General features: G+C 42.1%; 1 protein-coding gene across 1 annotated transcript; it reads left to right on the top strand.

The window, feature by feature from the left end:
* The first annotated feature begins 7,367 nt into the window (after positions 1 to 7,367).
* Positions 7,368 to 15,726, top strand: KCNV1 (potassium voltage-gated channel modifier subfamily V member 1). Its single transcript, XM_067536116.1, has 3 exons — positions 7,368 to 7,849; positions 9,579 to 10,105; positions 15,215 to 15,726. Exons 1-3 carry the CDS (start codon positions 7,368 to 7,370, stop codon positions 15,724 to 15,726), a joined length of 1,521 nt encoding a protein of 506 aa, XP_067392217.1.
* Positions 15,727 to 22,968: the final 7,242 nt, after the last annotated feature.

Here is a 22,968-nt window from a genome sequence, read left to right as displayed (position 1 = left end):
GCTTGCAGAATGCATGATGTGATGCTTTGTCCAGTGCCAGTGCTAGCCCATTGGGGGCCATAAGCAGGAATATTTTGGACTACGCCCACCCCCACAACACATACTAATAATTAATACGGGGGCCCCTTGAGCTGCTCAGGACCCTAAGCAAGCCTTTAGTCTGCTTATGCCTAGCACCAGCTATCGCTTTGTCAACAGTCATGTTTTACTGCACACTTTGTATATGTCTTTTGGGACTTTTGGACATTCAAAGTGTTGAAACTGAAAGTAAAGTTTGCAAATTCAAACCAAGCCCATTTAACAGTGGGCTAAAAAGGAAGGGGTACCAGGGGTACCAAATATTCAGCAGAGTACTAGATTGCACTGCTCCTAGATAAAGCATTGGTTTATCTAATACAAGCCCAGTGCCATTACAGTTACCCAGCAATAACCAGTCGTGTAAGTGTAGCAGCAGTCGATACATGCACAGTCAGCCCTCGCTTTCAAAACAAAACTGCTGGTGTGTGGGCTGCTGTGGAAAGCCCCCTTCCCAGGTACTGTTTGAGGCAGCAAAGTAAAGAGGTTCTGATAGTGCATAGAGTTCAAAGATATGGAAACCGTGGTTCCTACCTTCAGACTGCTTCTCCTCTCCCGGCCTATGCCACTTTTACACAGTGTGGACCAGATCGTCTATTCTCTTCTGACCAATTTGTGCCACTCTGGCAACCCTAAGGAGCTGAAATCTGGCTGGTTTTGGCCAGCAGGGGGTATTCCCCCGACACAGGAATGTATTTTTCTGGGATAAAGCTGTTTTTGTAACTAGGTCCCATGCCACTCCCCATCCTGGCCTTAGCAAAGGGAGCAGGAGGAGCATGTCTGGACCATGCCTTTGTTCCACTCTCCTCAGCTGGCAGGCAGTCTCCTGGGCACTATTGTTGGATGGTGTAGGTTAGCGTAGGCCAAAGGTTATGCCAAAAAATGCTGGCACTGAGAGGGGCAGAGTGTCAAGGTATCATAACTGCCTCCTTAACAGAACCTCCACTGTGCTCCACTGATTGGATCTCAGCGTCAGCAGAGAATCTGACCAGGAGCTCTTTTGATTTTAATGAATCTACTCCTGATTTACACCAATGTAACTGAGAGTGGAATCAGGCCCTACAGGTTTATGGCATGATTAGGGTTGGACATTGTCATGGATGTAATGGGAGTCAAGGATTTTGTGAATTCTGTGAGTTTGGTTTTATTTTTAAATATCCATGTTTAGACTTTTTACCCCGATTCAGGGAAGCAGCGATATTCAGGACAGTACTAAGTACATGCCTGAGACCTTGAAGATCTGAGTTATGAGAACACCTTCCACAATATTTTTAAGTAATTTTGTTTTAACTTGGAAAGACAGATTGGTTTCCAAATAGTGAGTTCAATATTGAACCTACTCACATTGAAGCTGATGATAAAACTCCCATTGAAGCTGATGATAAAACTACAGTATAGTGGGAGCAGAAATAATCCTATAATTTTAGCCCATCTATAATCTCTGATTCTCCCATATGAAACCCATTTATACCTGCACTGGGTGAATTCAAAGTGGGTGTAAAATGCTATCATTCTGATTTGGTGCTACTTTATACCCAAATCTTTACTGACTATAAAAGTTACAAGGCAGTGATGAATCAGAACCAAAATAGATTAGAGGTGAAATCTTGTCCCCACTGAGGTCTATAGGAGTTTTGCCTAGATATCATCTATATCAGTCACACAACTTGGATGCATGTAGAAAAATCAGAACTCCCAATTACACCATTGTAACCAGTGCTTTTTTAGAGGAACTACAAATGTCAAAACACAATTCCAGACCAACATAGTGGGTCAAAAATATCTTGCCAAAGTTGCCATGATAAAAACACAGTCCTAAGTATGAGAACTTACAAACTAAAAGGAATTCAGTACAATATCAAATTAATGAGGTTTTTATAACACATGGTTTCATATTGCAGCAAATTTTCAACCCGTCATAATAGACATGTTGGGCAGCAACTCTGATATTTCAACAGTGGTAAAATGTTTCTTTTTCTGACTCCCAGAAAAATGAAATGTATTTCTTCGGTCACAGACATCACATTAGTGAGATCCAGCCCGGAGTCTGGTGCAGGATAGCACTTCAAATATTGGTCAGTATCTCTGAATTGTTAGGAACATTTATTGTATAACAGTACAGTATTATGTAACCACTCTAGCTTGCACCAGGGCTAAGATCTTTAAACCAAATAGATTTTGTTCAAGGTAGAAGCTTGGCAAATTTACCCAGCTGATCTAATAATTCTATGAGCTGAATATCTCAGGAAATTTACAAGGTCCACTGTTCTAGAGTTTTTAAATTCTAATGTTCATTAAAGCCAATTGGAGATTTTGCCATTGACTTCGGACAAAGATTTTGCCTCATGAAAAGATTACTTGGGAAATTATTAAACTACTCAGCTCATTGCTCTGGCTCCCCATGTACAAGTGAGAAGGAATAGTGAGATGTACAAGTGAGATGTTCTCATAGTCTCCCAGGGAATGAAAAAATAGCCCAGCATTCCTGCTCCCAGAGTCTCTTACAGTGAAGAAAAGCCCTGCCATACTTGATCCCTGGCACTCATTGGAAGTGAAGTGCAACCTTGCATCTCTCATTTCATTGAAACACTACTGTTTTATTTTATTGGTATATGCTTGAAAATCGACAAATTTTCTGCATTCTTTCTAAAAATTCCATTTTAATAAAGTTAAAACTTAAAAATAAGAAGAAATAGAACTCAGACTTTAAAAAGAAAGAAAACCACTGTGTTTAACTAAAAAAGTAAAATCCCAAACATGGGGCAAGAACCTTGACTTGTATAAATTGACATAGCTCTGTTGAAGTCGGTGAACTATGTTGCTTTACAACAGCTAAGAACGGACATTGTGTAGAATATATAGCTGTGACCGAAGCTTGCTGGAGGGGGACAGAATGCCACACCAAGCAAGCATGGGTGACGTAACAGTTACACAAAGTTAACTTGGATAATTACCTTAACAAGTAACTTTGTGAGAAAAGCCCCTTGGGCATTGGGGAGGATGGTAGCTCCCTATTATGAAGACTAGTTAATAATACAAAGCATTAATACTGGGGAGAGATACGGGGATAGGATGCCCAAGCTAAAAAAAGGGTTATCAGCTTCACCAAAGTATTTTTTTCTTAAAAGATAGAGGTAAACACAAAACATGTCCCTGGTCCTGCAAAGACGTAAATACTTACTTAAAATTATGCATAAGAGTATTTACAAAAACTTTACTCATGGCAAGTTTAACTGAAATAAGCACTTTAGTCTGCGTAGCTTTCCCTGGCTATGATTGCTTTACTTGAGTGGGTTTTGTCTGTTGGTGATGGGAGTGGCTCAGGGCAGTAATGTATTGTGTCTTTAGGAACCAGTCATAGCTTTTAATTACGTACTGACACCTGTAGTAACATGGTGAGGGATGAAGCTTCCATATTTGAAATAATACATAAGAAATGGCTTGTGTTTTTTAAATTGTTCCTCTAAAGTATTATAAAAAGGTTGTATTTTAGGTTTCAGAGTGCTCTTTAACTTTTTAAAAAAGATACGACTGTGTAACCATAGTGTACTGATTATGAATAGCTAGAGGCAGTGCATACATGGGAGTATAAAATGGAAGTATATTTAGCTGTGACTATGGATAGGTAAAGGAGCATATAATATGCAGATTCACATTTTTGTGGCACTCGTGTCCGGATGGCACCAGGATCCATAAGTATTTGATGCAGAAGAAGCTGCTAGATTCATTTTCGTGGTAGTTTGGGGGATTGGAGCCATATATAGGTAGAGGCTAGGCAGATACAGATTTTTTTCCCCTGAAGCAGTGAGTGTGGGTGTAGAGCAGGCAGATAGTGGGGCATATATGTCAGTAACTGGGTATGTTAGGAAGTATAGTGGAAGAGGAAGAACACATCAATTATTCCGATTATGGGGGAGTACACAGCAGGGCCAGTGGCTACAGTTAAAGAATATAAGTGAGAGCAGTGACATATAGGGACCTATAGGGAGGGAGTCTATCCAGCAATGACAGTGGGGGGACCGAGCAGGGGCTACAGGGCAGAGACCGTGGGTATGTCAGTAGGGGGATGGAAGAGGACTACATGGCAATGACAGTCAATACGGTAGTGGGATTCAAATGGGGCACTATACAGCAGTGACAGTCAGTATGGCGAAGGGGCGAGGACTATACAGCAGTGACAGAGGGTATGTCAGTGGGGGTGGAAGGGGCTATAGGGCAGTGACAGTGGACTGGTATATCACTGTGTTATGTCAATCCCCCCACTCCAGGGGCCATCTTGCACTTGCCCTGCTGTGTGAACCCCCAGTCCTGGGTCAGTCCACGCCCAGCCACCTGCAGCAAGCAGTCCCTGACCTAATGAATGAGTGTTTCTGGCCAGTCACTCATGGGATTATGCAACGGTGTGACACCCCCCTTCTCCCCCCAAGTCAATATCCCCAGTCCCAGATACAACCCTAGGAACTGCCATTTACAGAGTTCAGTGCTGCCCATTGGACTCTGAAAGCTCATTGGTTAGTCAATTTGTCAAAGAAATTAATATGCACCAGCTCTATCACTCTAAATGAAGTCTCTGTACACATACTCAAACCACATGCTCTGCTTTAGATAAAACAAACAAATAAGTTTATTAAGTACAGAAAGATTATACACCAGAATAATATAAATCAGATTTGATCAGGAAGAAATAAAAGCAAACTGCATTCTAAACTAAACTTAACACTTCAATAGCATTAGAATCTTTAGATGTTCTCACCATAGCCTGTTTGGTCTCAGCCGCCAACCAACCTCCTCCCAGGTGGGCAGTCTGTCTTCTTGTTCTTTTGCATCAGTCTTGTTAATTGCAAGAAAGAGCTCAATCCCACTCAATATCTCCCCTTTTAACATGTTCCTGCACCCACCTCTGGGGCCCCACCTCCCCAGCTTCAGGGTCAGGTAACACAAGTATCCATGCATGGTTTTTTCCTGAGTTGATAAGCATTCCCCTATCAGATATTAAGGCCAGGCTATTGTTCCTGTATGCATACCTCAGTGAGGAGTGAATTACCTCTGCAGTCAGTGATTGCCTGGATCTGCTCCAAACAATATGAGACACATATTTGGGAATATTACATAGCACAGCTTCATAACCACGCATGTGACATTGCAAGACGCATACTAGCATAACAATAATGTTCAGCATGTCACAAGCATTCAAAGAACACTTTACATGACATACTTTGCATTAAGCAATACAGTTACACTATAAGGGTGAACATGAACCATACACAATCACACTATAAAGGTGTACACAGGGTGCATTGTGTCACCCTGTGTACCCTGATGCAGGAGGGAGCAATAGGGCGGTGTGTATGTTAGTGGGGCTGTGTAGAGGGGGTAGGAGGTGGCTGTAGGGCAGAGTGTATGTCAGTGGGGCCATAGGACAGTGTATGTCGGGGGGGGGGGGGGGGCTGTAGGGCAGTGCCAGGGGTATGTGGGGGGGGGGTGCAGGAGGTGGCTCTAGGGCAGAGTGTATGCCAGTGGGGCTGTAGGGCAAAGCCAGGGGTACGTGGGGGGTGCAGGAAGTGGCTCTAGGGCAGAGTGTATGCCAGTGGGGCTGTAGGGCAGTGTGTATGCCAGTGGGTATGTCGGGCAGTGCCAGTGCGGGATCAGAGCGAGGGGAGGTTGCACGCAGCCCCCTCGCTCTGCCCGGTGCAGGCGGCGCCCGGCCCCGTTCACACCGGAGCTGAGCGCGCGGGTCCCATCGGCTCGGCGGAGCCCGCCACTGCGATGTGATTAGCTCCCCTCGCAGCACATGACCCGGAGCGCGGGGCTGCCGCTCCCGGGAGCTGAGCGCGCGGGGCTGTGGCGAGGTGCCCTGCAGGACGCGCTCCGCCCCACTCGGGAGGAGCCGCCGCCAGCAGCAGCAGCAGCAGCAGCCCACATGTGCGGCGAGGCGGCCGGGCAGGTAAGGCACTTCTGGTTCTGCCAGTCCTTGGACGCTGGTGCGGACCGACCCCCTCCCACCCCAGCGTGGCGGAGCCGAGCTCGCCGGGCGCACGGGGAGCTGCCTGATCGCAGAAGAGTTTCTCGCTCTGCCTCCTTTTAGCAGCTCCCCCAGCCAGCCCCGGGCATCGGCACCTCCCCGAATCCTTTCTGCATTTTTGGGTTTTGAAAACGTCTCAGTACGATCTGGTCACTCTTCAGTAAACTTTGCAACGTGCTTGCATTTTAGCGGGCTTGAATACACCGTATGGATCCTTTATTTACAAAAAAAAAAAAAAAAACTTGCATCGCAAGTAATACAGTATTATAAGGATCACGTTTTGATCCTTCGGAGGAATTTTAACTGTCTCGGACTTTTAGCCATTCAAACCGCTTCACTTTGTCCATAGATCTATTATTGCTACCTGGGACAAACAGGGTGGCAGCTTCCATGACCAGCTGGTGCCTGTAGGTATTTTAGAGAATGGTTATTTCCTAGTTAGCCTTGGTGAATGGTCGTTCTTAAATACCAAAACATGTCCAAATTTCTCCTCCTCTCTAAAATATCTGCGGATTTGTTTCCACATAGTTGGCATCCAATTCTGTATGTCAGAGAAGCAGAAGGCTAGCATTCCAGCTCTGTATCGGAGGGATGCCGGGATGCTGGATAAAGTGGATGAGTTATTTGGTTGCAATATGCTTAATTTGCCTTTTTCTTTCTTTTATGACTCACCAAATGTTATCTGAGAGACAAGTGGTGATGGTGTTAAAATGCTAAAGACAACTCTCCCCTGGGTAGTTGCAATGAAGACAAATATATTTACAATCCCAAATTCCAAAGCAACTGGATTTTATATTGATGTCTCATTATGGTAATAAATAATAATACTTTCCATGTAACATGACCCTTTTAGCCTTTAGGTACTGTAGTTTTAAACAGTTTTAGGGCCTAATCTGAAGCCCATTGAAGTCAGTGGGAGTTTTTCCATTGACTTAAAGGGATTTGGATCAAGCCCTTAGAGATCAATCATTTCAATTGGTGTAAAAGCATTGCAAGGTAAACTTATTTCAGGAATCATTATTATTTATTATTAACGAGATGTCAATAGTGCCAGGCTACTTCAGTCTCTTTTTTGATCTCTATCTGAAATGGATTCTTTGCTCTGAGGAAGTGAGGGTAGGAATGTCCCATGGAGGCTTTAAGGAAATTGTATGAAAGTAATACATTTTAAAACTGGATTGGTCCATTTCCCTCAAATGGGCTGTCTTCTCTTCACCTTTACTGTGTCTTTTAACCTAGGAGAGAGTGGGCTGCTGCTGGCAGCTGCAGGATGAAGTCACCTCCCTGCTGTATGTCCCTTTCTTCCCAGACATCTGGACAGGAGCAAGGGGACTGCACATCGCTGAGTTCCCTGGAGTCCAGTGTCTTCTGCGGTGAGGAGGAGCAGGGGCCTTTGCTGCAGAAGGTTGCCCCCTCCTTAGACTGTTTCACCATCAATGTGGGAGGCAGCCGCTTTGTACTGTCCCAACAAACTCTGTCTTGCTACCCAGACACCCGGCTTGGCAAGCTGGCCATGGTGGTGTCCGCTGCCCGGGACGTAGCCTCTGGCCTCCTGGAGCTCTGCGATGATGCCAACCTGGTGGAGAATGAGTATTTCTTCGACCGGAGCTCACAGGCGTTTCGCTACATCCTGAATTTTTACCAGACTGGGAGGTTGCATGTGATGGAGCAACTGTGCGCCCTCTCCTTCCTGCAGGAGATCCAGTACTGGGGTCTGGATGAGCTCAGCATCGACTCCTGCTGCAGAGACAGGTGAGCACTGGGAAAAGGAGGGGAATAATAGTGTGGGCTGGATGCTCTCAGTATTAACTCCTGCTGCAGGGACAGGCAGGCACTGGGTTGTATAGGTAAGAGACCCAGCAGTGTGGTTTGGAGTCCAGCATTAGCTGCTCCTACAGGGGCAGATGGGCACGAGGGAAGGAGCTGAGTTGGACAAACTCAGCACCAACTTCTGCTACATGGACAGGAGGATATTGGACAGGGGAGGGAAAAGGTTGGAAGAAGTCAGTGGTGACTCTTACTGGAGGGCAGGTTGGCACTCGGGGCAGGATGATGAGATCCAGTAAGGGAGGAGTGGCTGGGCAAACACAGCATCGACTTCTGCTAAATGGACAGGATGCCACTGGGAGTTGCAGGAAGGAGGGGAGGCAGAAGAAAATGACAGGGAGGACAGACTGAGGCAGAAGTGACTGAAAATGAAAATGTTAAATAGGGACGAGGAGAAGGCAGAGAAGGTAGACATATGTGGTATTTATGCTAGGATATTTTTATTCTTTTAATTCTATTTGTTGTGCTTAATTTTGGTTAATGGCTTATTTGTTAATACTGAAGTATAGGATGTTCTAAAAATGATAACAAATAAAAAACCCAAAATGCTTATATTAAAATCATTGTAATCAGATGAATGCAATACAAAAACCAGTGCACACCTGCACTGCCTGACAGTCCAACAGTATTTATTCTAGAATCACTTTCAGGTGCTACTCAATTTCACTGATTTTTTCAAATGGATTTTCAGGCCAGAAAGGATCACTATGACCATCTGGCCTTTTGCATAACACATGCCACAGAATCACACCCAATAATTCCTGCATTTTGCCCATATCCTGTGACTTGATTTAAAGACCAAGTGATGGAAAATCCATCATACCCCTTGGAATGAATCTTGACTATCAACAGCAATCAGTATATGTACTGACTACCAGCATATATATATGAAAAAAGGATTGTCTAGTGTTCCTTGGCAATCTCCTTGTTTGAAGAAAATGTTCCATAAACATGGCCCCAATTCAGCAAAGCATTTAGCACATGCTTAAAATCCATAATAACTACTCAGTAAAGATAGTTAAATGATTTGCTGAATCAGGACCTAAATGTTTAAATAAGGTGCAAATAACAGATACAATAAAGTAGATTCTTAAGCTATTGGTATGTACTGGACAAAACTTTATATAAAGGATTGTATACCCCCCTTCTAAGCATTGCAACTATAAAACAATGTCATAAAAATTAAGTAAAACATTATTAGTAAAGATGACAAGATGGTTTAGAAAGGTACATCCTGATTCTGCCAGTCTTACATAAATACCCCTTACTCTCACAATTAGTCCCCCTGAAATCAAGAGTACTCACATATATAAAGCTTGTGGTAGCAAGCACATGTTTATATCTTTATTCTGTCATAATTTCCCAAATGATAGGCCTATTCTTGATGCATACAAAACTCTCATTGGTGCGAATGAGCACTACAGGAACATGATGGCTGTGTGAATGTGCTCTATGGCCCTGACTCAACAAAGCACTTTACCATAGGCTTGAAGTTAAGGATGTGCTTACATTCTTTGCTGAATCAGGACTTATCAAATTACCTTTAAGAAGATCTACTCTGGTTGTAGGTGCTTTTTCATGTGAAAGTCAGTAGCCATAATACTACAAATATTGTCCTTAAAGGTTTATATTTGGGATTGGGTTCCCTGGGCAGGTACTTCAGGAGGAAAGAACTGAGTGAAGCTTTGGATATCAAGAAAGATGCAGAAGAGCTGGATGCCCAGGATGAGGAAGAGGATTTTTCTGGGAGTCTCTGTCCCAGTGTCAGGCAGAGGCTCTGGGAGGTGCTGGAGAAGCCTAGCTCTTCTGTGGCTGCCAGGACTTTCGGCACTCTCTCTATGGCATTTGTTGTCATGTCCATTGCCAACATGGCCTTGATTTCTGTGGAGCTGAGCTGGTTGGCACCAGCACTCCTGGACGTCCTGGAGTATGTGTGCATTGTCTGGTTCACAGTGGAGTTCGCCCTGCGGTTCCTGTGCATACGGGATCGGTGCCGCTTCCTGAGGAGTGTGGCGAACATCATAGACCTGCTGGCCATTTTACCCTTCTACATCACTCTGCTGGTGGAGAGCATGTGCGGTGGGGAGAGCTCCCAAGAGCTAGAGAACGTTGGGCGCATCGTCCAGGTGCTGAGGCTGCTCAGAGCTCTGCGTATGTTGAAACTGGGCAGACATTCCACAGGTACCTTTAGCTCATGTATTTAACACATTTGTTTTAGCAGTTTACAGGCCATAAGAGGATAAAAGAAATTAACCAAGCAAGTTAAATGTATAGACACGTAGTAACCCTTGCAGATTATATAGGATGCTGTTGCCTCAGTAATAAAGTGAATCTGCATAGAATTGACAGAAGGAAATGACCTGTTGGTCAAAAATGCTACGTGCATACTCAGCGTAGCTAGGCCCCCCGCTGCTCCTGTGACTACACTCTAACTTTAGTGCACTAGCTAGATCAGAGCTAGCGTGGGAATGGAATTTACACCTGCAGCTCGAAGTGTAGACAGACCCTATCACAAATCCTAGTGGCAATTCCCCAGGTTTGTAATGACAATTGTTGACATCAGATAACTTCACTTTGAAATTTGGGGTCACACCGTTCTATCTTTCATATGTTTATTCAAAAACCATTCAGGACATTGTTATCCTGTTGGTTTAGCATTACCTGTTTCTCTCGCATATAGAGTTTAATGATTTCTTGTCATAGAAAGGGGAAAAGTTGAATTAATCTTATCAAAACCTGATAGCTTTTCTAATCTTAGAGTGAAGTATCACCTTGCCTTTAAAACTGAAAACAGTAGCCTGATTTGTTAGAAATAATCAAACATGTTGTCCCGGGGGCGGATTGGGGAGACGGAACCCTTTATTGCCTGCTTGTTCCACCTCCGCGCCAGGAGTGAGCAACGAGGGGGATACTTTACAATTCTTTTATCCATAACCATATGTAAATGTATACATTTCCAGCAACTCCCCATAGACCCGTATTTGGTTATATTGACCCCTATAAAATGAATATTAATAACTACATAATGAATATAATTATACCCGACCCTGTTTGTTGTTTACAGGATTATCATACAGAGGTCAGGCACATCACCTTAAAACCTATAAATTTTACACTAAAATTCTTTGAAGTAAAGGCATGCCAGGAGAGAAGGAAGATAACGTTTTCTTCCCACCATAAAATCTTGCACAGAAATAGCAATAGGCTCATCCCCTACACAGATGGCCAGAAAGGGAGGAGAAGAAGAGAAATAACAGACTCTAACTAAAATTTTTGCCACTTACCAGAAATAAAGTTTGCCCTTACCCTGACCCTGTTCCCTGTAATTTAGGCCTGACTTCTTGTCCAGCTTTTAACTCTTTACTCTCCTACATGTTTCTTTAGCATACTGAATTAGATGCCGCTTAACTACACATGTAAGCAACTCAAAACAGTTTAAATGCCAGTGGTTTTAACTGTGCGCTTTTTTTAATATTTAAGTTTTACCAGTCACCCAGGCTCAGAGCAGTAAATCAAAAACAGTAAATCAAAAACCCTTTAGTCTGAATGTTGTCAGAAACAGTGCTCATCTTCTGGCAGAGCAGACACTGTTGCTAACATACACCTGGTAAATCGGAATGGAAATATACACAAATAGATCTGGAGCCTGTTTCCCGTTAGTTAAACATGAGAAAATGGTGAGGGTTTTGTCATTTTGATTCTAACGCATGCATAAACATAGTCATTAATATGGAAAGTTCTGGACACAAAGGGGATCATCCATAATCACATCTCCTCCTCCCACCTAGCAGCAGAGTCACCCACCTGCACGGCATCATCCTTGGGATATTGTGGAGACCCCTCTGCAAAGTTGGGATCCACTCCAGGGGAGCAGATGGAGACTGGACAGGCTGGGGGAAGGGACTGGGAAGCCCTGCTGTGAGTAGTGGGGTGTGGCTGAGGAATGCTCATCGTGTTCTGCAAATTTTGAGAAGAACTGGTAGATCCAAACTATTACTGTGGGTGGGGGGTGATGAAGACATGCAGGACACAATTACATCTCTGCAAAGACCGAGCTATGTTGGGGGAAAGGACGGGGTCTCTTGGGACATAAAGCAGGCTGTGAAGGCCGAGCAATTGAACTTGATTCACCTCTTCAACCTAGCACTTCCTCAGAATCGGCCTGGGTACACTCAGGCCACTGCTCTGCCTCGCCCAGACACGCCCTTACTGGTGCCCTGAGTGCTGCTGGCAATGCTACCAAGGCATTCCCCTTTCTGGAGGAAGGCAGGCTCCCTCAGGCCTTTTTCCTCAGTCTCTAGCTTGTGCTAGAACAATGGTTTGGCTTGTTGTTGAGGTCCAGAAAAATAATTTGAAAAGAATTGCTTTAATATCTGTCATGGGGGCACAGGCTTGGTGCTCTGGAACAGCTCTGAATTAATCTCAAGCAGGACACTCTTCAATGTGGCAAGGCCACAATGCATGCTATCACTAGGGCAAGCCTCCTTGGCTTCAGCACCCCTGTTTCATGACATGAGCTCCCCGTAGTGAGTCCACCTGAATAGGACACCTGGGGAAGCCTTATGCACCCCCAAAGGGGCATGTTTCCCCCTCTTCCACTGTCAGTAGTGACTCTCAGCCAGCGTTGTAAAACAGAAAGCTTTATTAGTTGTCTGGAACATAGTGTAGGAAAGTTCTTCATTAGCACAGAAAGCAGGAAGTTCTAGAAAAGTCCATCTTGGTCAGGCCCAGAGCCATGGCCCTCCCCCTGAAAGCCCCAAAATCAGAGAGAGTCCTGCTTCCAGCAACCCACCCTATGTCATGCCCTTTTGCCCCTCATTTGTCCTTTGTTCCTCTTCCTGGGCAAACAGCGTCACCTGGCCTCCACCTCAGTTTTTTGTTCTCCAACTCGTCGCAGCCATCTTGCTTCTTGCAGATGGTGTCTCCTCTGTCCCCTGGTTATTAGTTGCTAGATTACAAAATGTCCGGCCATTATCTGGGCCCAGGTAGCTAGACGGCAGTCACACCTAGTCCACCAGGGATCTTTGCAAAGATCAAACACCCTTGTCCCACCATCTGGTTAATCATGCAACACGTAGGGGAAACTGAGGTATACACAGTACTCATATAAAATATTAAGAAAATTCCCCACTTTGTCCCAATATCATAAAAAATTACAAAACATGCACAGCCATCTGACACCTACTGATCACTGAGAACATGCTTATTGGCTCCTCTAATTTGTGTATGGCTAAAATATATCTTCCAGAAAGCCATCCATCCTTGAACTGAAGACATCAAGAGATGAAGAATCTGCCACTTCCCTTCATAGTTTGTTCCAAATAGCCAGTCACCGATGCAGTTAAAAATGTGTGCCTTCTTTCTAATTTGAAGTTGTCCGGTTTTGATTTACAGCCATTGGTTCTTCTTATGCCTTTGTCTGCCAGATTAACAAGCCATTTAGTACCTGGTATTTGCTCCCTATGAAGATACTTATACAGTGCAATCAAGTCACCACTTGATCTTTTTACTAAACTAAACAAATTGAACTCTTTAAGTCTCTCACTGTGAGGCATTTTTTCCAGCCCTCAAATCATTTTAGTGACTTATTTCTGCATCCTATCCAATTTTTCAATATTTTTTTTAGCATATGGACACCAGAACTGTATACGGTATTCTAGTATCAGTCTCACCAATGCCATACACAGCGGTAAAACAACCTCCCTGCACCTACATGCTACTCCCCTATTTATAAATCCAGCAAACAAAACCCCTGAAATTCACTAATGCTTTCAAAAAGAGCAATGCTGTCAGTATTTAACTTGTAACATTCCCACTCCAGGTCACTGAGAAACAAGTTACTCAGTCATCTTTTCTAGTTGTAAGTTTTGCAAGGTGCTGAATGCCACTATCCTCCTTGGAAGCTAAGAGTTATCTGGTCTGGGCCCTGAGGGCTGGTCTACATGCAGCTTTTGTACCATTGTAACTATATTGATATAGTTAAAAGTGATACATCCCCCATGAATTTATACAGTATAAAGGTGCTAATGTGATATAGATTATTCCCCTAAATTTACAGGAATATGATATACCAGTATGAACATCTAAACCAATATTGTGATAATAGTACAAAAACTGTGTGTAGGTAAGCCCTTGGTTAGGTAAGGTAGAGAAAAAGAAAAATTCTCCAAAAACCAAGAGCCCAACTGCACTCTCTGATGTTCATGCACCAAACCAGGGGCTTTGTGAACTGGAAAACAGAGATTGGCCCAAAAGCAACAAGAAATCTTAGACATATTTGTGTCCCAAACTACAAGAGACTCCAGTGGCTGTATGAGGTCTGCAAAAGATGTATGAGTTCAACCTTAGTTTCCAACGTTATTTGGTTTAGTTGGAGCTCAGTGGGTGTAATTTGTAAACACTGCATTTCTCCCCCCCCAATCAGAATAATAATATTAATTATTTTAAAAATGAGTGGGAGAAACACTTTGTCAGAAATCATAAAATCCTCAGTGATCACGAATATAACTCGGGTCTCTGTAATGTATCTTAACTGACTTTAAAGGATGCCCCTGTGTTGTGGATATATTTCGTTTTTAATTCTTATGCCTGTAGCATTTATTCATTTGCACTATTATTATATTTGCTTTTTCACTCCTGGATTGGCCAGCTGAGGGTCATTGTATACCCTAAAAGGGGGGAGGGCAAAGAACTACTATACATGCACACCTGTCTCTGTCCTGTGCAAGTCTCTGCCCACTCATGCTCCCTTCCCCTACTCATTGAGCTTTTGCATAGAAGTGCAAGTGAGGAAAGGAGTGTGTGAAACTGGACAAAAGTGATCTCCTTATGCCTGATCCCAGTCCCCCAAATTGAATGAATAATTTCCCATGTAACGAGTTACTCCTACTACATTGCAATTGAAGGGATGTAGCTGGCAGAGCTGGTAGTAACCAGCATAAGAGAGGAGGGCATGGGATTGTGTAGCTTTCACTCCTGTCTTTGCCAGTCTTCCCCCTTACTTTAATATGATTCATGTTCACCCCCTTATTAATCTGTATACTGGACCCTAATATCTATATTTTTCCACTTCAAAATAGGGAACCACAAATCAGAGCCTCTGTATTTTATTTCTTGAATAATCATGTTTTCCCAGTGGTTCTTCAAACAGCATTTTGCCTTCTCATAAAGGCATTCCTGACATAGAAACATAAAATGCAAGTTGTCTAGCTTTCAGAACAAGTGCTTCTTAACAGAGGTATGAAGACAGTTACATGGATCAACCTACTGACAGAATTTCTTGTGTTCTAGGCTTGCGATCTCTTGGGATGACTATTGCACAGTGCTATGAAGAGGTTGGCCTGCTGCTGCTTTTTCTCTCTGTGGGAATCTCTATATTTTCCACTGTGGAGTATTTTGTTGAACAAGGTGTCCCTGGCACAACTTTCACAAGTGTGCCCTGTGCATGGTGGTGGGCAACAACTTCCATGACAACTGTTGGTTATGGTGACATTAGACCGGACACTACCACTGGCAAGGTAGTAGCCTTTATGTGTATATTATCGGGAATTTTAGTCTTAGCTTTGCCTATAGCTATAATAAATGACCGTTTTTCTGCTTGCTATTTTACGCTGAAAATCAAGGAGGCTGCTCTTCGACAGCGTGAAGCTTTAAAGAAGCTCACAAAGAACACATCCACTGACTCAAATATCAATGTTAATTTGAGAGACATATATGCTCGCAGTATCATGGATATGTTACGGTTAAGAAGCAGAGACAGAGCAAGCACTAGGAGCAGTGGTGGAGACGAGTTTTGGTTTTGACTTTATAAAATCATGTATCACATACAGACTACTTTAAGGTGTAGTAGTGAACAGTAGGACAACTATCATTTTATATTATTCACTCAGCATATTTGCTTTCCAATTTGCAATTTTATTTTCTTGGTGAATTCAAGATGATAAGTGTAGGCAAAAGGCATAACTCAAAAGCTGGAAACTCAGGGGGCTTCAAAACTCATTTTAACATTTGGTTCTTGAACTGGAAAAATATAGTGGACCCGTCAAAGTAAAATGATACAAATATTTGTCTATGAATCTTATGTTCTTGCTAACATAGTTCCCCCCAAAAAGGGGGGAAGGGCTTTTGCTGGAAAGGATGAGGTAATTAAAAATACTTGAAAAGAAAGACGCTTAAGGAGTAAAGCACTTGCAACATTTATGATGGCTTTTATATTATGCATTGTTTTTAGTGGACATGAACAAGAGTCATGATCCTTGTCCCCATTCTGCCCTCCATCTGCTGCTTCAGTGGCACAGAGGGGTCACAATAGTCTGGGGGAGAATTTCCCCAGTTCAGGGGCAGTATAGAGCTAGCATATGCGGGCACCTTCACATGCCCCAAGTGTAGGGCACATGCTTATTCTAGGACTGGTGATGGAACGGGAGTATGGCTGTGGTGCTCAGTATTCTGGGTTGTTCATTCTGGGTTGCTCGGTATTCTGGGTATTCAGATTCTGGTTGTTGTACAGCCCATAGGCAGCCACGGGAAAGCAGCCATAAATTAGAGCAGCCTCTGGGACTACTTTAGCTTACATCATGGTCTGTTTCATCATCTGCAGCACAAAAGTGGCCACTGTTCCACTACCCCAGGACTGTTCCTTGTGTACCGTGCCTATCAAGAAGCATAGCCCAGAAGCTTCCGTCATGGAATTTGAAAAGAATGTTGCCTCTGTTTGTCTATATAAGCACTTTTCTCAGTTCCAAGGTGACACTGAATTAAAAAATCCCATGTTTAGAAACTGTAGCATCAAAAAGTACAGTGAAAGAATTTCGTTTATTTTAATTAACTGAGTGCTTGCCAAAAGCATCAGGTTGACATCAGAAGATGCAGAAGTTCTCTATTTAATCACAGAGAAAATAAGACACTGGTTTCAGCTTAGCCCATAGAAATTAGTAGGTATTTTGAGTGGCTCAGGGCTCCAAAATCAGGTCTAAATAAGTTAATAGTTCTCAAAGAGGCATTAGAGAAATCCTAAATGAAATACATGCATGTCCCCCCACCCCACACCCACAAAAAAAAATTATGAAATGCTCATGATACGTTGTATGCACATCCTTTTTGGGGGTGGCAGAGTGGGTTATAGGTCTAGTGAGACAATAAAAATATCTAAACTTTCCTTAGTTTCCCTCTCATATACTTTTTAGCAAAATGGAGTGTTGCTTAAATCTAATTTGCATTGCCAAAGGGACAATGTAACCGTAGAAGTAACTTAATGATACGATGAACTAAATCAAAAGCTTCAAGCCCTCTGATTTCTTAACTCTTATGGGTAATACAAGCACAAGGGTATGCATCAGTTTACTGTGTGTGTTAGAAATAAAATTGGACAAGCACAATAAAACAACCATATAACAACCAATAACTGCAGATAATCTGACTCAATGCATTATTCAGGACACCTAAACAAAGTTTGCTTTTAGGACATATAAATAGATTAACTAAGTTGCTTTTAAGAAATATTAAATAACTCCTATTTTGAATTATTAATATGATTACCTAGCTGTTGAACAAAAACTACACTGCAAGAATGACACAGCTGTGTCATAAAATTATAGGGCTCCATCATGCATGCAACCTTAGTAGAAATTCAACACAAAACTTAACTATTTCCTTCTGGTTCTGGCCAACATTTTGGTTTTGGAACAATGCAACAAGTCTGTTGGGCTACTGGTTCCAACAGTAACCAGTTGGCAACATAGGATCATCTGATCCTGCTTTAATTGAAATGGGCGAGATGCAGAATTTACAGGGTGAGGTTTTATGGCCTGTTTTGCCAGGAGACAGACTGGATGATCATAATGGTCGCTTTTGGCCTAAAAAACTATTAATCTAATAAATCTGTGGCAAAACTCCCATTTGATGTCAGTGGTGCAGGATCAAGCCCATAGTGAAAAGTTCTAATGGAGTCCACTGGTAGTTGCATTAGGGGGTTGGTCTTTATTTCAGTATCTCCTGGAGACCTGAGTCTCCCAGGCTGTACAACCTGTACAGCTTGTTTCTTATTCAGAAGTAATTTTAAGTTTTGGGGGTTAGGAAAAAATTTCCCCTTGGGAAGGTTGATCCACAAGTGCCTTCTACACCTTCTGAAGAGCATGTGACCACTATTGGAGACAGGATACTCAACTAGATGGACCACTGATTTGATCGACTATGGCAATTCCTATGGTGCTTCCCCCTAGAACATTGCTACAAAGCTTTCACTTAGGTACCTAAATATGGATATAGGTGCCTAACCTGAGACCACAGAGTTTGAAAATTTGGCCTAAGTGATTTTCCAAACGCCACATAACATGTCAGAGGCAGAACTATGGTTAGAACTCAGGAGGTCTTGGTTCCTAGTCGCATTCTCAAACCACTGGATCTCGCTGATTGCCATACTTAGAATAGGCATGTATCGGGAAGGAATCCGTTCCATGTGCAGGGTCACTCTGAACTGGGCAGGTGATTGGGGAGGGAAGATAGGGCAGCAGTAATGATATACAAGGAAGAAGGAGGATTTGCACTCCCTTTGCCAGCAGGGGCTTTTCATATGCAGGGTAAAATCAGATGATGTTTGCACAGTTGTCCTCCCTCTGGATTCTTGTTGGTAAAGGGCAGTTTTTATTTGCAACCTGTACTGAACTCTGTCAAAAAAGGCTTACTAAAGAGATGTGATGGACATCCTGGCTGTGCCCCTTTTCCAGGCAGAGTTTTAATTTCTCTCTAGGAATATCTGTTGTTGACTCCTTCCCCCTAATCTAGTGATAAAGGTTCCTAGAAATGCCCATGGTGGAGTAAGACATGAAACTTACCAAATAGCTCTTTTCAGGACTCCTGTTTGAAATTCTAGACCTTGCCAGTCATGTTAATTGCACAGTGTCTTGTTATAAGGGTGGATGTGGACAAGATTATGGGTGAAGGCTATCAAAATCCACTTTTGAATTCAGGTCTTCAAGACAAAAAGACTAGAGCATTAGCCCTCTCTGTCAGTGAACACTACAAGATAATACAACTGTAAAATGTAAAAAAATATTCCCTATACTTAAAAGTCCAGATACTGAAAATAGGTCAGCCCCCATTTAGGCACCATAAGCAGTGGCAAGATTTGAAAAGAAGCTCAGCATATTGGGTGCTAAGCTCTTTTTAAAATCTGGCCATAAATGTCAGTGTGAACAACTGGGTTCTGAGCTCAGTAGAGAATCTGGCCCGAAATGGAGAATACTTCTGGAGCCAGTAAGATCTCTCATTGCAATTAACTTTATAAGTGCAGCTACTGTAAAATGTTGTTCATTTTCTGTTTTGATTTAGCCAATACTATAACCTAAAACTCTGTCTTTCAATTAAAATATCTATTGTAGAAAACTGAAATATATGTGCTCAAAAGCTGAAATGACAATACGCCTAATATTTATAACATTTTTATAGGAATAGAAAAAAACACGGAGGGTATTAATTCTTGGGGTAAACTGCAAGTGCTTATGTATAGCCACCAGCTGCAGCCATCACTTTAGAGAATGTACCTCAATGTAAGACATATCTGGAGGATGCATTGCTAATTAGTATTTTTTTAGCCAATGTATGCAATATAACAGTTTAACATAGGAACCTGTGCCACCATTTGTTTAATCAATGCTATCAATTTGATGGTGGGATTGTGAAAGCAGAAGTAACACCACCAGTCGTTACAAGAAAGAATGTAGCACATTATGTGAATACCTCTTTCAGATTCTGTATCTCATTAGAAAATTATGTATTTATATAAACACACACACACCATCACAGTGGGGCAATTTTAAGTAAGCTGAACTTAGTTGCAAGTGGTCTCTTTCTATGTGAAATGTAGGACTTCTATGCCAGCAGTGAGGGTCTATCTAGGTGTATTTCATAGATTCCAAGCCAGAAGGGACAACTGTGATCATCTGCTGTGTCCTCCTTTATAACACAGGCCTCAGAACTGCCCCCAAAATAATTTCTATTTTAACTAGAGCATATCTTTTAAAACAAAATATTATCTTGATTTTAAAATGACCAGTGTTGTCGAAATCATCATGACCCTTGGTAGATTGTTCCAATGGTTAATTACCTTCACTGTTAAAAATGTACACATTATTTACAGTCTGAATTTGTCTAGCTTCAACTTCCAGCCATTGGATCGTGTTATACCTTTCTCTTCTAGACTGAAGAGCCCACTGTCAATTTTTTGGTCTCCATTTAGGTACAAACACCACATTCACATGACATTTGTGGATATCAAGGCGGCCTTTGACTTTGAAAGGGAATCGCTTTGGCTGATTTTGAAACTCACAGTCCTCCCTGGCAAGCTCTGTAGAATGTTCCAAATTTTATATGATGACTCCTCAAACTGCATTCTTGTACATGTGAAAAGAGATGTCTTCTTCCAAACTAGGTCAGATGTTCAACAAGAATGCTTTGTCACCCCAGAACTCTTCAACGACTTCATAGACTATATGCTTGAACAGACACTAAGTAAATGCATTTTAGGCATATGCCTTGATATGAACCTCACTGACACTGATTTGCTGATGATATAACTCTAGTTCTATCATCAATAGACAAGCTGGTGGTGGCACTTAAAGCCGTGGAAAGCTTGGTGGCAAAAGTTGGCCTGCAAATTAATTGGGGTAAAACAAAACTCTTCCAGACAGTGATTTCAAACACACTGCAAACTCTAGCATCTCAGTGGGTGACCACCTGTCTTGGCCTCAGTAGTCGATAACCTAGGTGGCATCAAGAAATAACTTGAAGCTCATACTGCAAAAACATTATCGTTATCAGTAATGAGGCGCCTTATCTAGAATGTATTTTGCAAACCAAACACCTTTGTAAGTAGAGAGATGAAGCTAAGGATATATATTGCTTTGTTGGCCCTTATTTTGATCTATGATACTGAATCACAGTCCCTCACTGCCAAGATTGAAAAGAAGTTGGACACTAGTCAGATGAAGCATGATCAAAAACATCAAATGGTACAAATTCAAGTCAAATGAAGACATCTGCTTCCTAATTAAACCATTCCCACCCAATGCTCTTTAAGGTGGTATAGTCATCTGCTTTGAATGCCTACCAACATCCTTGCAAGAATCATCTACAACTTTGACACAGTGAAAGCAGGATGGAAAAGAACCCTTGGAAAACCTAAAACATTATGGCTAGATGGCATCAGACACCTGTTTCTCATAGGCATCGTACCCTGTAACCTGACAGACATGCCATCATGAAGGCACATAACACATTCATTGGCTTCTATGCTCTATTGGCCAAATGACAGCATGAGAACTAACCTAGTAATATAGGTACTTATAGACTCCCTTTAATTAAGTCACCCCTTAGTTATATAGCCATGTAGGTACTTATAGACTCTCCTTAATTAAGTCACCCCTTCATTATCTCTTTGTTAAGCTTAATAGATTGAGCTCCTAGAGTCACTATATATCATGTTTTCCAATCCTTTCATCATTTTCATGGCTCTTCTCTGAGCCATCTCCAATTTATCAACATCCTTCTTGAATTGTGGAGACCAGAACTGGACACTGTATTTCAGTAGCGGTCACACAAGTGCCAAAGGCAATCTATACTCCTATTTGAGCTCCCGTTTATGCATCCAAGAATCACATTAGCCCTTTTGGCCACAGTGGCTCACAGGGAGCTCATGTTCACCTGATTGTCCACCACGACCATCAAATCTTTTCCAGAATCACTGCTTTCCAGAATAGAGTCCCTGTTCTGTAAATATGGCCTACATTCTTCTTTCCTAAACGTATACATTTACCTTTGGCGGCATTAAAATGCATGTTGTTTGTTTGTGTCCAGGTTACCAACTGATCCAGATCATTCTGTATCAGTGATCTGTCCTCCTCATTATTTTACACCCCCGCAATCTTTGTGTCATCTGCAAACTTTATCAGTGATGATTTTATGTTGCAGGCCATTGATAAAAATGTTAGCTAGCATAGGGTCAAGAACTGATCCTTGCAGGACCCCACTAGAAAAACACCAGTTTGATGATGATTCCTGCTCAATCATGATTTGAGATCTATCATATTGCCAGTTTTTAGTCCATTTAATGTGTTTCGTATTAATTTTGTATAATTTTAGGGGCTTTTGAGATGCTAGTTGCTATTTTACCACTGTTAAGTTTCTATTCCCCTGCAGTAGACATTGGTAATATCTCCAGCTGAGAAGGGAAGGAAGAGATCGCTACTAATGTCATAAAAGTGGCTTCATAGTCAGCTGGCAGGAGATGAGTAAGAAGTTGAACACCCATTGCTTCTCCCCTCCCTCAGAACCCTAAAAGTTACCTCCAAGACATGTATGATCTCTGACATCCCAGGGGGTTCAGAATCCCAAAGTAAGCCAGATGTTATTTTTGTTCTTCTTAAAAGAAACCCTCTGTGTTTATTTAAACAATCATTTATTCAAATAAACATGTGCTTACTGGACTGAGTGAAAACCATGTGCATGTGACAGCATTGAAAGCAATTAATTTTATTTCAATATGAGATCAATTTCCTCATCAGGGCAGGAAAGATTCTACAGCATAATTACTCACCCTTTTATAACTGTGTGGAATTTTTAATAGAGAATGTATGTACTTTTGAATAATACATTAAATATTACAATTTGTTCTATTAGTTTCATGTATTTTTTCCACCTCTGACAGATTGCTTTGGGAAGACATTTTATTTCCAAATTTTGTGCAGCAGACGTGAACATTAGGAAATGGATTTTTCACCGTGGTTTAACCTCTTTCCTGTTTCATAATGTAAAATGAACACATTTCTAAGGGAAGCTTGTAAGAGAATTCATAACAGTTATTGAAATTGTTGCCAGAAACAAAAATAAAGGACTTAATGTGCCCAGTTTTTGTGTTTTCAAACATGAATAAGAAAGAGAAGGCTTTAGAAGGCAATTGTCTGAAACACAGACCACCTGGTCATGGCCCAACTATTTTTTGGCTGGGCTACAGCAACCCCTCACACCAGTTCGTGACAGCACTCACTCAC

The sequence above is a fragment of the Emydura macquarii genome, unplaced genomic scaffold (genome assembly GCF_026122565.2).
Source record: "Emydura macquarii macquarii isolate MOO-44397 ecotype Brisbane River unplaced genomic scaffold, CSIRO-AGI_Emac_v2 contig_383, whole genome shotgun sequence".
NCBI lineage: Eukaryota > Metazoa > Chordata > Testudines > Chelidae > Emydura > Emydura macquarii.
Note: the sequence above shows the minus strand (reverse complement) of the source record. Positions and strands in the feature narration are given on the sequence as shown.